This window comes from Girardinichthys multiradiatus, chromosome 20, assembly GCF_021462225.1.
Source record: "Girardinichthys multiradiatus isolate DD_20200921_A chromosome 20, DD_fGirMul_XY1, whole genome shotgun sequence".
In the NCBI taxonomy this organism is placed as follows: domain Eukaryota; kingdom Metazoa; phylum Chordata; class Actinopteri; order Cyprinodontiformes; family Goodeidae; genus Girardinichthys; species Girardinichthys multiradiatus.
This window is the reverse complement of record NC_061812.1, coordinates 21,784,275-21,800,698: the sequence shown is the minus strand read 5'-3', so window position 1 is coordinate 21,800,698 and position 16,424 is coordinate 21,784,275. Positions and strand designations below refer to the sequence as shown.

At 37.8% G+C, this 16,424-nt stretch overlaps 1 protein-coding gene across 1 annotated transcript in view; it reads right to left on the bottom strand.

The window, feature by feature from the left end:
* Positions 1 to 433: 433 nt before the first annotated feature.
* The window catches only part of camk1a (calcium/calmodulin-dependent protein kinase Ia), a 35,877-nt gene continuing 19,886 nt past the window's right edge, over positions 434 to 16,424 (bottom strand). The window contains exons 7-12 of the mRNA XM_047348453.1: positions 16,302 to 16,377; positions 16,104 to 16,216; positions 15,948 to 16,026; positions 14,152 to 14,239; positions 8,049 to 8,220; positions 434 to 5,771 (exon numbers count right to left, since the gene is read on the bottom strand). Of these exons, the coding sequence (XP_047204409.1) occupies positions 5,668 to 5,771; positions 8,049 to 8,220; positions 14,152 to 14,239; positions 15,948 to 16,026; positions 16,104 to 16,216; positions 16,302 to 16,377 (632 nt within the window). The 3' untranslated portion in view covers positions 434 to 5,667. The remainder of the gene's footprint in view (positions 5,772 to 8,048; positions 8,221 to 14,151; positions 14,240 to 15,947; positions 16,027 to 16,103; positions 16,217 to 16,301; positions 16,378 to 16,424) is intronic.

Genomic DNA, 16,424 nt, shown 5'->3' with positions numbered 1-16,424 from the left:
GATGCTGTGGATCTGTTTCTCTTCCAAAGGTACTGGGAACCTTGTTGAACTACATGGCATTTTGAGCTCTTTGAAATCCCAGGAACTTCAAAAAATCTAATGGGTCTTTTAACAGTATAATGCTCCAAAACATTAGCTAAATTAAAAAGAATGGTTCACCAGACACAAAATCAATTTTATTCCATGGACATCTCAGTGCGTAGATTTAAAGATTGTGGCAGTAGAGTAAAATATTAATTTATTTTCAAGCACTTTTCACATCTTTACCAGGAGTCCCAACAAATTTGTCCACATCTGTAATTTCAAACCAAAGCACTCTGTAAGAAACATAAATAGTTATCTGTGCACTGAATCAGTTGTACACAACTCAATTGCTTTCTTTTTTATAGTTTGCATAAAAAGAAATTATTTTCTTACGACAATACAAACAATGCATAGACAAGGAAGTTTTATTTCATTTCCTGCAGTCATTTCTTTGTGGATACAAATTGTATTTTCATACTTTTTCAATAACCTATGATGCATTGCATCCATACATTTGTAGCTCAAAACAGCTTTTACAAAAAAGGATATACAATATATACTTATATTTATATATATATATATATATATTTATATAATATACATGTGCTTCTTGATGCATTTTAGTGTTTGTAATGGGTAACAGAGGCTTAAAAAAACACAGCTGAGTGGAAATAAATCCCAAGAAAGGTTCAACAGAAAGTCTTTACCAAACATATAATAGCCAGGTTATAAAAGTCATCAACATTGGCTATAGTACACTCAACATGAAGCCCTTCAAACACAGTTTGCATATATTCCACAATTACAGTCATGTAAATCCAGAGTGATTGCCTTTTATTACTGTACTATGGACCCACATTAAAAGCTACATATGAAACAAACCTCATTTTCCGACGGAGGATCAGTTGATGGGTTACTTCACTGAGTTTGTAAAGTTTTTTTTTTAAACAGAATGCAACATGTCATTGGATACATTATTTTATACTGGCATGATGTAAAAAATATCAGCATTATAGGCCTTTTAATTCAGTGTTAAAGTTGCAGTAATAATATTGTGTGTATTCAATTGCTTGCAGAGGTGTAAAAGTGGTCGTTGAGTTGTACATTAAGTAAAAAAACTAAATAATTCATGTATCATAATCTACGTATGGCTTCATTGTCTTTTCCTTCTGAGGACATAAAAGGGTGCTAGGTGTTGCTTTTTGCACTTTTATGTTTTTAAAACTCTTTTTTTATATAGACTTTAAAAAATACTAATTTTGCTCGATCACTGATATGTTTTTTTTTTCTTTAGTAGGGTCAAAGATGCGGAAACAACGCAAGCAATAAACACAGCCATAAATAAACATAGTACAGAAAAAAGATCACTCAGAAAGAGACTTGACTGTTAGAGTCAATGCAAATGAGTCCACTGTGCTGTGTTGTACTTTGTCAACAACATTACTTCAGGTGTTAATCACTTCACATTATATAGCTCAAAAATTACATCAGTTTTCAATACAACATAGTAATATTAAATTGTGTTTATACTAATTGATCGTCATTCATGTAAACATATTAAACCAGGTCATGCAAACAGTAGACCAAAACTTCTTCCACTAGAGGTGCACAGCACAGAGCAGGCAGAAACGCCCAAACTGAGATCCTTCCGACTCAACATGAGCCGGGTTTGGGCCAGGACAAGAGGCTGACATTAGTTGTGGATTACTTGTTTTTTTTTTGTCAAAAACACAAAATGATGAAAATAAGCATGGTGTCTCTGTATTTTTCATGGCATAATAAGAGCTCATGGTTATAAAGATGTAACGGGGATCTCAGTTTGAGCCTCTAATAACAAAACAGCCATAAAACATACAAACAAAAAAAGTATCCTTTTGGATATTCATACATTTTAATGTTTTTCCCTGACAGGAAGCATGCAGACACTTCAGGTCAAGACCACCCATCACAAACCCAGTCTGAGCCAGAGTATAGAGCCCAAAACCCTCGATTCAATTGCTACTTTCAAGTATTTCCATTATATGTTCACATAGTATCTAAACAAAATGGAAATTACTGGAAAAAAAACACATAACTGACAAAATTTTTAAAAATGGATTTAACAGTAAAAAACACTCAGCTTGAAGATGGGCAGCTCTTTGTTAATCACAAACAATATTTGCGGTTTGATGTTATTCTCCTGCTGATCTGGACTCGACATATTTTTTGCTATGTTCACACTTCTTATCCACATGAAAACAGCATTTAATAGGGAAACTGATATTTTCTACCTTGTTTCAGCGCAGCATTTTATATTTTATTAATGAGAACAATATCCAGTCGCTAATACCCACTATCCACTTGATGGAAGTAAACAAAGAATTGGATTAAATTGGGTTTTACTGGACTGAAATGGACTTTAATCAGCTGAAAAGAGTTTGAGCAAATGGAATGTAAAAATGGTTTGACTTGAGACAGAATTCGACCCAGCCCGATTATACTTGGACTGAACTGTATGGTATTAGTTTGAAAAGTATACGAATTGATTCAATTGGAATATAACAGGACTGAACTGGACTGTATTTAGTTGATATTTTTATAGAACTAAGAAGCAGTGAACTTAATTTGACCAGATTTAGGTAGAACAAGTTGAAGAAAATCAAATTTATAAACAGACTAAATTCGATTGCGTTCAGTTGGTAGGATTTAGAATGGATGGGGTCAGTTTAATTATAGTTGGACTAAGTTATGTTGTATTCAGTTCTATTAGAGTCAGTTACTGTTTTGACTGAAGTATTTTGTATTCAGAAATAATCAGAAATTATCGATCTCAGTTGGATTATAACTGGAATATATTCAATTCAAGATCAAAATTACACAAAATTTAAATGAGTCGGATTATATTTGGACTGAAAAGAGTTGAATGAGACGGATAGAAGGTTGAATTTCATTTTTCCTTCTATCCGTCTGTTTTTCAAACCAGCTATATTCAACAACTGGACTGTATTTGAAAGGAAATAATTATACAGAACTGGAGTCAGTTGGGGTAGGGACTGAAATATGTTGTATTTTATTAAAATAAATTGGTAAAATTTAATAGTGTTGGATTATGATAGGACTCATCTGGACTGGACTGAAGTATATTATGTAGTTAGAAGTAACTGTGAGTAATTTGATTTAATTGGAAAATAATTGGACTGTTTTTAAATGAAAATGATTAAATGGACTAATTAATATTTAGATTTAAGGAAGTGGGAAGGATTGATTAAAGAATTGACTATTGAATTGGTTTGATTATAATTAGACTGAAATTGGTTATATTCAACTGAGAATAATTTATTTAAACTGGGCTGTATTCAATAGGAAATACCTGGACAGAAATAGAGTCAATTGGATTAAATCAAATCTGAACTAAGCTACACTGCATTTAGTTTGAAAGAACTGGAAATTAATAATTCAGTTGGATTATATTTGGACTGAACTGGATCATATTCAGAAAGAAGGTCCAGAACAGAATCAGTACCAGATATTTCACAGTTGGACTGAAGTATACTGTATTTAGTGAAAAACAATGATTTAATTCACATAGATTGTAATCGCACTGAACTGGTCTGTGTTTAATTTGAAAGAATATTATTCTAGATTTATAATTGGACTGAACCGGTCTATGCTCAATTAGACGTAAGTGGGTAGAAATAAATCGGTTGGGTTAAATTTAGACTGAGGTATTCAGTTGGTAAGAATGGGAATAAATGTGATTAATCTGGACTATAATAGGACTGAATTAGATCCAAATGTACCTTAAAAAAAGAAGTCAGTTATAATTTAACTGAGTTGGACTATATTCTGTACTGGAGCTGATGGAGCTGGAAAGAGTCAATCGGACTATTATTAAAATAAAGTGTACTGTACACCCTTGTTAAAAAGGGGAATCAAGTGGATCAATTCATATTGTAACAGAACTACCTTCAGTTTTAAATAAATCATCTTTAGTTAGATTTCCATTGAACTTGTTTACTTTATCTAAACGGTTCCCTGAGTGGAATTTCTACAAAAACTGAGTTGTTAACAAGGCATTAAAGGATACCGTGAGGAAGTAACAATGTTCAGCTACTTAATGACCTTCTTGGCTAGTGATTGGTATTGCATTAATGGATAAAGAGTAGAAGGACCTGCAAGACCTGCTTTCAGTACTGGTACTTTAAAAGATATTTTCCTTGTAACCTGTCTGGTCAGATTTTTCATGAAAAGCTGCCAGTATTATAGAGTGCAGGAGCCAGATGGATGCAGACACACAGAAGCTATGATTGGAGGTAGATGTGGCATATAACGAGCTAACAATTATGATAAAGGACACAGCTTTTAGAACTCTTTGATTTAAACACCCTCTGAAGCCAACATGTTGAACCATTTGTAAAAGGCCATGTTCTGCTGTGGATGCACAAAACAACTAATCATTTCATTAGTAGGGTGGGCTGTTGAGTTAGACCTTTTAAAAACATAAGACGCTCTGCATTCCTTAAAGCAGCCTTGTGAACACTTCTGCAACACACAGTTCTTTGAAATAGCATTTGCCTCCCTACAGATTTCTTCAGTTTTTTCTTTTTTGTTTTAGATCATCAGACAAAGATAACCTGAATAAATACAAAATGCAATTTTCAAATCATAATTTAATTAATTAGGGTAAAAAGCTATCCAAGCTATCCATTTGTGAAAAATTATGTGATGCTAAACTTAACAATGCCGCTACCAAGCTCTTAGGATAACCTGCAGGTTTTTTTTTTTATATCTCTGTGGAGGAATGTTGTCTCACTCTTCTTTGCTAAATTTGCTGGTGTATGTCTTTATTTGTCCTGCTGCATACTACAAGTGCATGTGAGCTTAAGATCACAAACTGATGGCCAAAGATTTTCATTCAGGATTTTCTGCTAAAGAACTGAATAAATGGCCCCCTAAATTATAAGTCATTCAGGTTCAGCAGCAGCAAAGCAGCCCCATACCATCACACCACCACCATGTTTGACTGTTGTTATGAGGATCTTTTTTTTCTTCTGTTCTTTTCTTCTTTTTGATCAGCAGTGGGTGTGACTTTTGTCTAGTCCCATTGTTATTGTTGAGTCATACATATGTAACTTTGTTTCTCATCTGTTCTTGAATTCTTTTGAGATATTTTAACCTACTTCATGTTGTCAAACTGGCTGTGTTTTAGTGACTTCCTGATTCTGTAGGTCTGACAGTAATTAGGCCTGTACAATTAAACAAAAAATGTGGGTAATCACAGGAAACACAGGTAAAATAGCTTACCCTAATAATTTAAATCATCCCTTGAGAACTGCTTCTTGTATTAACACTGTTTATCTGTGACTGACAATTTGGTTAATAGACTAAAACCTTTATCTGTGGCAACAAAAAAAAAGCAAAAACAAGCAACATTGAGAGGGAAAATACATTTTTCACAGCATTGAAGTAATAATGTATTTAAAACAAAAAAAAACAAACATACAATATGTTTTGTTTTAACCACAAAGAAGAGAGGAACTGTTGTTTGGGTATGTGCTCTGGCAAACCTTGACTAATATCTACTCTGCCTTACTGGCCAGACTGGGTGGGCGGGTTCTGGGTGCTCCAAAGACACTTCATCATCATGACACCAGTAGGCTGTGCTCAGATGCGACTGGTTGGCCGGCAGCAGTAGGTACAGCTTCTCAGGCTGTCCTGATCTGTACTACCCTCATTACTTCCACGACGACCATCCTCATAGTGAGACACTGGATGATGAAAAGCAGAGCAACGACATAATTAGAAGAAAACCCAAGGGTTCGTCATTAAGAGTACAACCAACAATATTTTAACCAGGGAGCATAAATAAAGTTAGCAACATACGTTTTTCAGTATATTTAACATAAGAGCCGTCTGTTTAACTTTGACATTGCTGCATATTTCAATAAGCTGGCAAATCCGTCCTACTAAAAATAACATTAATGAGAAGGAGGGAAGGTAGAAGATATGCAATAGAGCAGAATCAATGCAATACCAATCCAAGTCAAACGAGCTTTTTAATCTCTGGGGTAACATGACCTTTATTCAACTCATTACCATCTACAACTTAATGTTGTGCTCACTTCCCATATTTCTGTGACAATTAGAATGAGGTGTAGACAGCAATAGCTATCCATCTTGTGTTTAAATATCCACTTTCCCAATGTAATATACCGACTTTGCATTACACACAATCACACATTTTGAAAGGTGCAGTCAGAAGCTCATGGCAGGCTTAGACTCAAAGATGTAGGTTGAGGGAGGGGTTGGGTGGATCTGGGCTAAGCATTTTTTATTCTTCAAAGGGGTTGCAACAGAAAAAGTATGAGAACTATGGGTCTATTAAGTAAAGTGCCTTAAAACATATTGAAGGTTATGGTTGTAAGTGGAAAAACTATGGAAAGGTTCAAGAAATATAAATACTTTCCTAATATTTCATGTAAATGTACATTCCACCATAATCAGTAGTGGATTTTGATTTGAGTTCTATAGGCAGTGGACCAGGGTGGCATTAGAAAGCAAAGTTGTGTCCTGAACTAGTTTTCCATTGCTTTTAAGCATGTGCAGTCAATGGCGAGTGTGTATCCCCATGTGTTCAGTAGACATCCCTTAATTGCTGTTAAGAATATCAGGATTAGCGTACTTGCTTTGTGCAAGACTGCTCTGCATTTTATTCTATCCAATTATGTGATTGTCTCATTTTAATTGGTAGGGCAGCTTTTTTGTGAGAACCAGGAATGAATGGCCACAATTGATTGAAGTTTGTCTTTCCTGTGAAGGATTTTGCAGCTACCTTTGACTGAATCAAATTGTCTGAGTCATTACTTTAGGAGTAACAAATAGCAAGGGTTAAATTATGTATAAGTAATGCAATAGCTTGCCTTAAAGCATACATTCATTCATAAAGTCTACTCAATGTTTAAGTTTCCTTTTTAAAGTCTCACTTTGAAAGGCCTACTTAATCTACAAAAATGAAACAAATTGAAGCAAAATACAAACTTCCAAAGAAACTTACTTCTAAAGAGATATTGGGTGCTGTGAACGCAAACACACAAACTGTCCCATCTGCACTAAAATTTATATAATTGCTTTTGGTATTTTTTTGTCATGATTTATCACCAGGCTGGGCTGAGTCACAACCAGACAGTCTTTCAAGAATACAACAGACGGGGGTCCTGGCAGCCAAAGAATTTGTAAATTCAAAAAATAATTTTTTATATTTCTAATTTTTAGTTTGTCCTATTAGTTAGTTGAGTCTACATGTGACAACAATCTGCTGTATTTTCCATATTTCTGGATTAAGGAGGAGTAATACAAAACAAAAGAATTTTCTTCCAGAGAAAACATCCAGACCTGGTTTAAATCTCCCAAAATCTTGTGGGAAAATGTTTTATGGATGGAAGGATCCGAACTGGGTCTTTTGGGCTACAATCCTAAAAGGTATGTTTGGAACCAAAATCGTACTGCACATCACCATGAACACCTTGTCAACCATGAAACATGGTAGCAGCAGCAGCATGCTCTGGGGTTACTAGTCTTTAGAGGGAATTAGGGAATGAGCAGTTCCAAATGAAAATCAGTTTTGACCCAAAACATCCATGTCCCAACAGATTTGGGAAATTTTGCAAAGCAGTGTTGGTAAATATTGCCAAGTCAAGATGTGGGATGCCAAAAGACTCCAAACAAATGAACTCAAAATGCTCAAATTAAATCAAAAGGTATTTTAGCAAAGTATTAGTTTAAGGGTGAGCACACAACTAGGTCATTGCACATGTTATTTAAAGGACTTTTCCCCCTAACATTATTATTGTTTTTTTTAGTTAAACTGCACAGGAAATAGGTCACTTTAAAAGTGGTATAGCTATAGGAATTATTTCTGATGGACTATGGAGTTCTAACAGGGATGTGTACTCCACTGTGCAAAGGCTAAATTAAACACTATACCCCAAACAGCACTTAGAGGTTTTAAGTTGTATTTGTTCGTTTACTGTGAACTGCTGACTTACACCTCTCCTCCTCCTCGTTCCCCAGTTCATCCTCCTCTTCCTCCACCTCCTCCTCTGGGAGCAGATGTCCATGGCAGGGACTGGTGGGAGTAATCTGACTCGGTCCCTCGAGACTGGTGCCCAGCTGCAGCCTCCGCATGTGTCGTACCACCGCCGTGGCGTTGAATGCTTGCTGCAGGGATACAATTAATAACATAAAAAATTATATATATATATATATATATATATATATGATTCACTGTATGTCAGAAATTCTTTAGTTGTTATTTCTTGTCTGTTTTCTTCTTTTTGACAGTCCTAACTTTATTTCAGAAATAAACATTTTTACTGTAAACGTTTTAGTCACGGATATACAGTGCCTTGCGAAAGTATTCGGCCCCCTTGAACTTTTCAACCCCTTGCCACATTTCAGGCTTCAAACATAAAGATATAAAATTCATATATTTTTTGTGAAGAATCAACAACAAGTGGGACACAATCGTGAAGTGGAATGAAATTTATTGGATGTGTCAACATTTTTTAATAAATAAAAAACTGAAAAGTGGGGCATGCAATATTATTCGGCCCCTTTACTTTCAGTGCAGCAAACTCACTCCAGAAGTTCAGTGAGGATCTCTGAATGATCCAATGTTGTCCCAAATGACTGATGATGATAAATAGAATCCACCTGTGTGTAATCAAGTCTCCGTATAAATGCACCTGCTCTGTGATAGTCTCAGGGTTCTGTTCAAAGCGCAGAGAGAATCATGAAGACCAAGGAACACACCAGGCAGGTCCGAGATACTGTTGTGGAGAAGTTTAAAGCCGGATTTGGATACAAATCCGGCGTTTGAACCACCACCTTAAGGTGGTGGAGGGGTTTGAGTGCTCAAATGATCCTAGAGGCTATGTTGTCTGGGGCTTAAATGCCCCTGGTAGGGTCTCCCATAGCAAACAGGCTCTAGGTGACGGATCAGACAAAGAGCGGTTCAAGAACCCCTCATGACGACTACAAGATTGAGGCACGTGACGTCACCCGGTACGGCGGAGCCGGGGTCCCACCCTGGAGCCAGGCCTGGGGTCGGGACTCGTCGGAGAGCGCCTGGTGGCTGGGTTGCTCCTCGCGGGACCCACCGGGCCAAGCCCAAACTCCAGGAGTATAGAATCGGGGGCCCTTTACTAGGGGCCATCCGGTCTCTGTACAAGCAGAGCAGGAGTTTGGTTCGCATTGCCGGCACTAAGTCGGACCTGTTCCCGGTGCATGTTGGACTCCGGCAGGGCTGCCCTTTGTCACCGGTCCTGTTCATAACTTTTATGGACAGGATTTCTAGGTGCAGCCAAGGGCCAGAGGGGGTCAGGTTTGGGGACCAGAGGATTTCGTCTCTTCTTTTTGCAGATGACGTGGTCCTGCTGGCCCCCTCTAACCAAGACCTACAGCATGCACTGGGGCGGTTCGCAGCCGAGTGTGAAGCAGCTGGGATGAAGATCAGCTCCTCCAAGTCCAAGGCCATGGTTCTCGACCGGAAAAGGGTGGCTTGTCCTCTTCAGGTTGGATGGGAGTTCCTGTCTCAAGTGGAGGAATTTAAGTATCTCGGGGTCTTGTTCACGAGTGAGGGAAGAATGGAACGGGAGATCGACAGACGGATCGGTGCGGCTGCCACAGTAATGGGGTGCTGTGCCGGTCCGTTGTGGAGAAGAGAGAGCTGAGCCGAAAAGCGAAGCTCTCGATTTACCGGTCGGTCTACGTTCCTACCCTCACCTATGGCCATGAACTTTGGGTCATGACCGAAAGAACAAGATCCCGGATACAAGCGGCTGAAATGAGCTTCCTCCGTAGGGTGGCCGGGCACTCCCTTAGAGATAGGGTGAGGAGCTCGGCCATCCGGGAGGGGCTCGGAGTAGAGCCGCTGCTCCTCCACATTGAGTGGAGCCAGTTGAGGTGGCTCGGGCATCTATACCGGATGCTTCCTGGACGCCTTCCTCGGGAGGTGTTCCAGGCACATCCCACCAGGAGGAGGCCCAGGGGACGGCCCAGGACACGCTGAAGGGACTATGTCTCTTGGCTGGCCTGGGAACGCCTTGGGCTCCCCCCGGAGGAGCTGGAGGAGGTGTCTGGGGAGAGGGACGTCTGGGCGTCTCTGCTTAGTCTGCTGCCCCCGTGACCCAGTCCCAGATAAAGTGGAAGACGACGAGTATGAGTGGATACAAAAAGATTTCCCAAGCTTTAAACATCCCAAGGAGCACTGTGCAAGCAATCATATTGAAATGGAAGGAGTATCAGACCACTGCAAATCTACCAAGACCCGGCCGTCCCTCTAAACTTTCATCTCGAACAAGGAGAAGACTGGCGTAAAAGCAACACAGCTCATCACCCTGAACACACCATCCCCACTGTCAAACATGGTGGTGGCAGCACCACCAGGGAAGATGGTCAAAATTGATGGGAAGATGGATGGGGCCAAATACAGGACCATTCTGGAAGAAAACCTGTTGGAGTCTGCAAGAGACCTGAGACTGGGATGGAGATTTATCTTCCAACAAGACAATGATCCAAAACATAAAGCCAAATCTACAATGGAATGGTTCACAAATAAACGTATCCAGGTGTTGGAATGGCCAAGTCAAAGTCCAAACTGTGGAAAGAGCTGAAGACTGCTGTTCACGAACGCTCTCCATCCAACCTCACTGAGCTCGAGCTGTTTTGCAAGGAAGAATGGACAAAAATTTCAGTGTCTCGATGTGCCAAATTGATAGAGACATACCCCAAGCGACTTGCAGCTGTAATTGCAGCAAAGGGTGACGCTACAAAGTATTAACGCAAGGGGGCCGAATAATATTGCACGTCCCACTTTTCAGTTTTTTATTTGTTAAAAAAGTTTGACACATCCAATAAATTTCATTCCACTTTACGATTGTGTCCAACTTGTTGTTGATTCTTCACAAAAAATTTGAATCTTATATCTTTATGTTTGAAGCCTGAAATGTGGCAAGAGGTGGAAAAGTTCAAGGGGGCCGAGTACCTTCGCAAGGCACTGTAAGCATCCACTAAAACATCTTAAATATACACCGGAGAGGAAAGTTAGGAAATATTTATGATATTAACTTATCAAAATATAGTTGGCCCACTTATCAGCAATAAGTCTTTGTGGAGAATATAAAGGTAGTATATAAAGTATATATAGTACGTATTTAAAGGAATGCATGGCAAATTTATAAAAAAGTCCAATCACAGAGCTATATAAGTTATTTCTGACAGATTCTATCATACATGTTATGTAAATCATTTACTTTCAATTACTAAATGTCCTTGGATTACCATTGTTCCAATGGTTGCACTGTTTTAAGTATAATTAATGATGATTATATTTGTGTTTTTTCTTTCCAAGCTGTAAATTATGCTACATTTTGCACATAAAAACGTTAACAATAAATATGAAAAGACTCTTTAGACTGAACAGTGGAGCGAAAATTGCAGATATCACAGATGGTGTTGCCCACTAGAGGTTACATTGCCCACTAGAGGTTACATTAAATTATTTATGACAAACACCCACACAGGCACACTGTGGTGTAACACATAAAGTTGCAATTTGTTGAAATTTATACAGCGGCATATAAGGCAGGCTCTTTGATTGTGTATTCTTTAGGAACAGCAAACTTAGGGGTTACAGCTGGGAAGTCAAATCTTTTTGTCACAGGAGCCAAAATTGTCATGTTGCTAATACATGACTTTTCTAAAATTAAACAAACTAAACACAATATTTTAATGAAACAAACAAAATAGTCTGATTTTTGTACAAAAGTGATCTGTAAATCAATGAAGATCCGAAATATAAATAGTATCTCACAGGTTTTTAGTTGTTAAAAGAATGGCGCACAATTTTCCAAAATGTTTTGAGTTATTGTTTTCTATTTTGCTGGTCGAGAAACATTTTTAATATATTGTCAGCAGCGAGAACAGGATATGGGTCTCCCTGTGAAAACTCTTGCTTTACCCAAAAGCATCCAACTCAGTAAAAAGTGTTTGATATGGTTCTATTTAGAAAGAAATGAAAATGAAAGCAAAAATTAAGGATTAATAAAAGACAAATACACTGTGGTATCCAACTCTTTCCATTTAAAAATAATTTTTATTTGTTTGCATGTTTTTTTGAAAGGCCTTTTAACAGTGAACGTTTGCCTTATAAGATTTAAAAAAGCATCAATCTGCAGTTTGACCAGAGTTTGACATTAATAAAGCCTTTATCCTTCCTTCAAACTTACAAACAAGGAACAGGGGATTTTCATTGTTCTTTAGCATCAGGGCCACCTTAGAACGGGTCCTAATTTAAACCTTCTAGTCCGCCCTAGTGTCCACTCGATCGCAAAGCCCGTATTTTGTCATAATAATCATCTGTACTGGCCAGTAGGGGTTCAGTAAGTGTCTATGTGGACGTCCACAGGCCAGATTTTTGTGGCCATGCTGACTGTGACTGCAGCCAGGGACTATAATACTCTCAGTTAGAGGGTGGGGCCAAGCACATGAGAAAAAGGTACATTATAGGTCAAATCATGAGCAGATGAAAAAAAAAAAACAATGACCATGCTTGTTTTTAAGAAATAGGGTTAGGAGACATCTGCTCTTTCCCAGTTTGTTCTATCAGTTCTTTTGTTCGTTCCCTCCTTTAACTAGACAATGTATAAACCGGGGCATGAGCATCCCCCTCGGAGGCTTTAGTAAAAACAGGATGTCTCTGGGTGGAACACGGCTATACAGATTACCTAAAAATTGTAGAAACAGGGGCTTGCATACAAGGACACAGAGTTACAGGACACAAAAATGTGAAATTTCTATTTTGAATTTTTTTATTTTTACTTGTTCATTAATAAACTTAACATATAATATTCTAATGAAACAAAGAACGTTCTCAGATGTTTGTAGAAAGAGGATCTATTAATTCTTGTAATATCTATAAATATCTATAAATTCCGTAATATAAAAAGGGTATCACATGTTGGCCTTATTAAGAGAGGGGCATAGACTTTTCTACATTTTGTTTTCTTTCTTATTGGTCTAGAATAAATCTTTTTCTGTTCTCAGCAAGAGTAATGATACATGGGTCACTCATGCTTTGAAAATGTGTATTTTGTTATTTTATAAAGCCTAACCCTAAAGTGAAAAGAAAAGAAAAAAAATAAAAATAAAAACATTGATAGTAAAAGTTGAATATGAAACATGTTCCATTTTAAGAAAAATGTTTTTAATATATCAGTGAAAATATTGTCCAAAATACATTTTCAAAAAGTGTTCATCTGCATAAGTCTTCATTACCGACAGGCCAATTTTGTGTCAGTCATAAACTGCATCGGTTGCCACACAAAATCATTCAGAGGGCCCCAAATGATCCAAGGGCCACATTTTGGACAAACCTGGACTAGTCAAACCCAGACTGGATTGTTGTGATATAAAACATTTGAAATAGGATTCAAGCCTTAGTCAAAGTTTTACAGAAAATGCACTGATTGGCAGAAGAATTAAGAATCCAGACTTGGGCCCTTCCCTCTGCCTGCTTTGCATTTTTCATCAGTGAGGGTATGTAAGCTCTGCTTTTATGTTAAGTCCACATTCCAAAACCAAAATAAATACACTCAACTATTCTATGATGGCCCCGATGTTTTTTTTCTCTGTTCTTCCATTGCCAGTGCAATTGTCCACATGATTTTAATTGTTTTTATTAACTGCATCAGGGAAGGCATAGATTTTATGCATACCTGCTTTGGCTTCAGGGGGAGAGAGTTGTTATTGCTGCTTCTTTTTATATGCTTGGCTGTGCTGGGACGTCTTAGACTTTTTATTGTAGGGGGCTGTTTTTAACAATAAAAGTCTGATTTTACTAACTCGGAGGTCTCTCGAGCTGTAAAACTTGCCAGGCATACACACCTACAATTAAATGTGTGTGTGCAGTTGTTTACAGCAAAAAACATCACTATAAGCCCAATGACATGTCATTGTGACATTTATGTCCCTGATGAATGCAGGTTTTTGGAGGAATGTATCTAAGTGAGAAAAACAGGCAGAGAAGATAGCATGTACTGTAACTCCTGTCAGTCGTAAATCTGCTCCATCCACAATTTGTTGACTGACCTTCCATTTACTTTTGGCAAAGTTCTTCTTGATCTGAGCACTGACAGATTCATGGATGTTCTTGTTCAGAGCTGTGTCACCACATATCCTGCAAAAATAAATTTGAACATCAGAGGCAATTCTGCAACATGGAAGTTTCGGGTTAGATCATTTTTAACACAACAGGCTTGGGTATGTGTTGTAATGATCACTGAATTGTTTCACATTTGGAGATAAAAGGCCTAACAAACTATTCTTGAGCTAATCTGAAGGTCACATGAGGTTTGAAGGACTGTAGATACTGACTGTGCAGAAAGCTGGCGATCTCTATGCACAATGCACCTCAGCATCATTTAAACCTATTCTGTGAATTTTTGTGGCCTACAACTTTGTAGTTATTGTCATTTCCAATAATTTCCTATTTATTACATTACTGGTTGCTGGCACACATGAACTTAATGATTTGAATGAGTGAATGGGGGGATATTGTTGGCAACAGACTGTATCTCTGATCAAGATTACTTTTGTGAAAAAAAAACCTAACTCTGAGAGAGGTGGAGAATAGCGGTCACACATTCATGTATGGATATGGGTATTTTCCCCACTCGTTTTATTGACTCTAGCCCTTGATTGGTTTGGAGGCATGGCTTTGTAAGTGTTGATTTATAATCTGCAAACTGATCTTGGACCCTTTAGTGCTTTAGAGAGGTAACATTAGATTAATCTTGGGATTTTCAGAGTCACAAAGCGGGCTCTTTACTTACCTGGGTCTATCACCATAGTAACATATGCTGCAAATCTAATCTGCAAACCTAATCTGCTCTCAAGCAATCCATGCCAGGAGAAAATGAAAAAAAAAGGCCTGGTGGTGCGTGAACAACATCCCATTTTGTCCCCTTATGTTACACCTTTATGTCTTACTTAGTCCAGAAAATCTTTATGAGCTATATCTCAACAGAATTAATCCTTATGCACCTCAAACAGAGACTGTTAACTCTAAAGTTTGCTCCTGTTAGAAGCTGATGATTAGAAACTAACATTAGTTGTGTTTCTTAATTAAAATGCCTGCCCCTAAAAATATATGCATGTCAGAGCAAGCTAATGTTACATTATAGAGTCTGGATGGCAGAAAATGACCTCAGACATTTCCAACATCTCCTCTCCTGCTGGACTGATACATTCTCATTTTTGTGGATCATTTAATGCTAAGAGGCTTTAGAAAAGTCAGGACTGTGGCACAGAGATCAAACCTGCAACTTTTACGATATCGGGAAAAAAACACAATAACAAAATATTTGACTAATGCTTTAAACATTTGGCCAAGATTATTGTGATAAGTGTATCTACATCGGTTGGCTTTTTTTTCCATTGCAGACAGCTTCTGTTCTGCTTCCTTACTGTGATTGTTTTACCTAAACTAGCTCACATCCAGAGTCAGTAACCCAGGATTGGCTAACCAGGTTTAAAGCACGATTTGAGCAAGATGTTATATTTTAGGGTTAGTTGAACAGCATCTCTCAAAGAAAACCTGGATAGGTTTGTATAAACCTGCCCATGTTAGGTTTCCAGCATTAGTCACCGCAGTGATAGATCCAGGTCAGAACTGGTAATGGAAATCCTGAATCGAATCTAAAGTTGCCTCAATAGGCCACTAATCCCCCAGGGTGTCATCTTAACTTTGTGTTTGTTCTTTTATCTATTTTTCCCCAAAGTTGAAAGCCTTTATTTTTACAGTGAAATTAAGAATATCACAAAAACTTGTTGCATCACTCAAACAAATATTCCAGCAGATACAGAAATTATTTTGAGTTTCCTACCAAGGATGTTGGAGAGCCTGCTCACAAGTATACCTCTTCATAGGGTCCTTTTCCATCATGTGACAAATGAAGTCTTTGGCTGCCAACAAAATTTAGATTCATGTAATTAAAAAGCCATCGCTATTGTTGTATTTACTGTAGATATTCTGGCAGCACCTGAATCTGAGATGTCATCCCAGTATGGAGAGTCGAACTCGTACTCTGCTTTCAGAATCTGCTCAAATAACTTGGCATCATTTTCATCGTAAAATGGAGGATATCCACAGAGTCTAAAGGACCAAAATTAAACCTGATAATTTTTAAAAGAAGCTAATTTTAAATGTTTTAAAAAGTAGATAGAGAAGACCAACTCACAAAATGTAAGAAATAACTCCTATGGACCAACAATCCACAGCTTTACTGTATGGTTTCTGAGCAAGAACTTCAGGGGCTGTGAAGATAACATGATATACATTCACAGAGTGAAATATATACAAG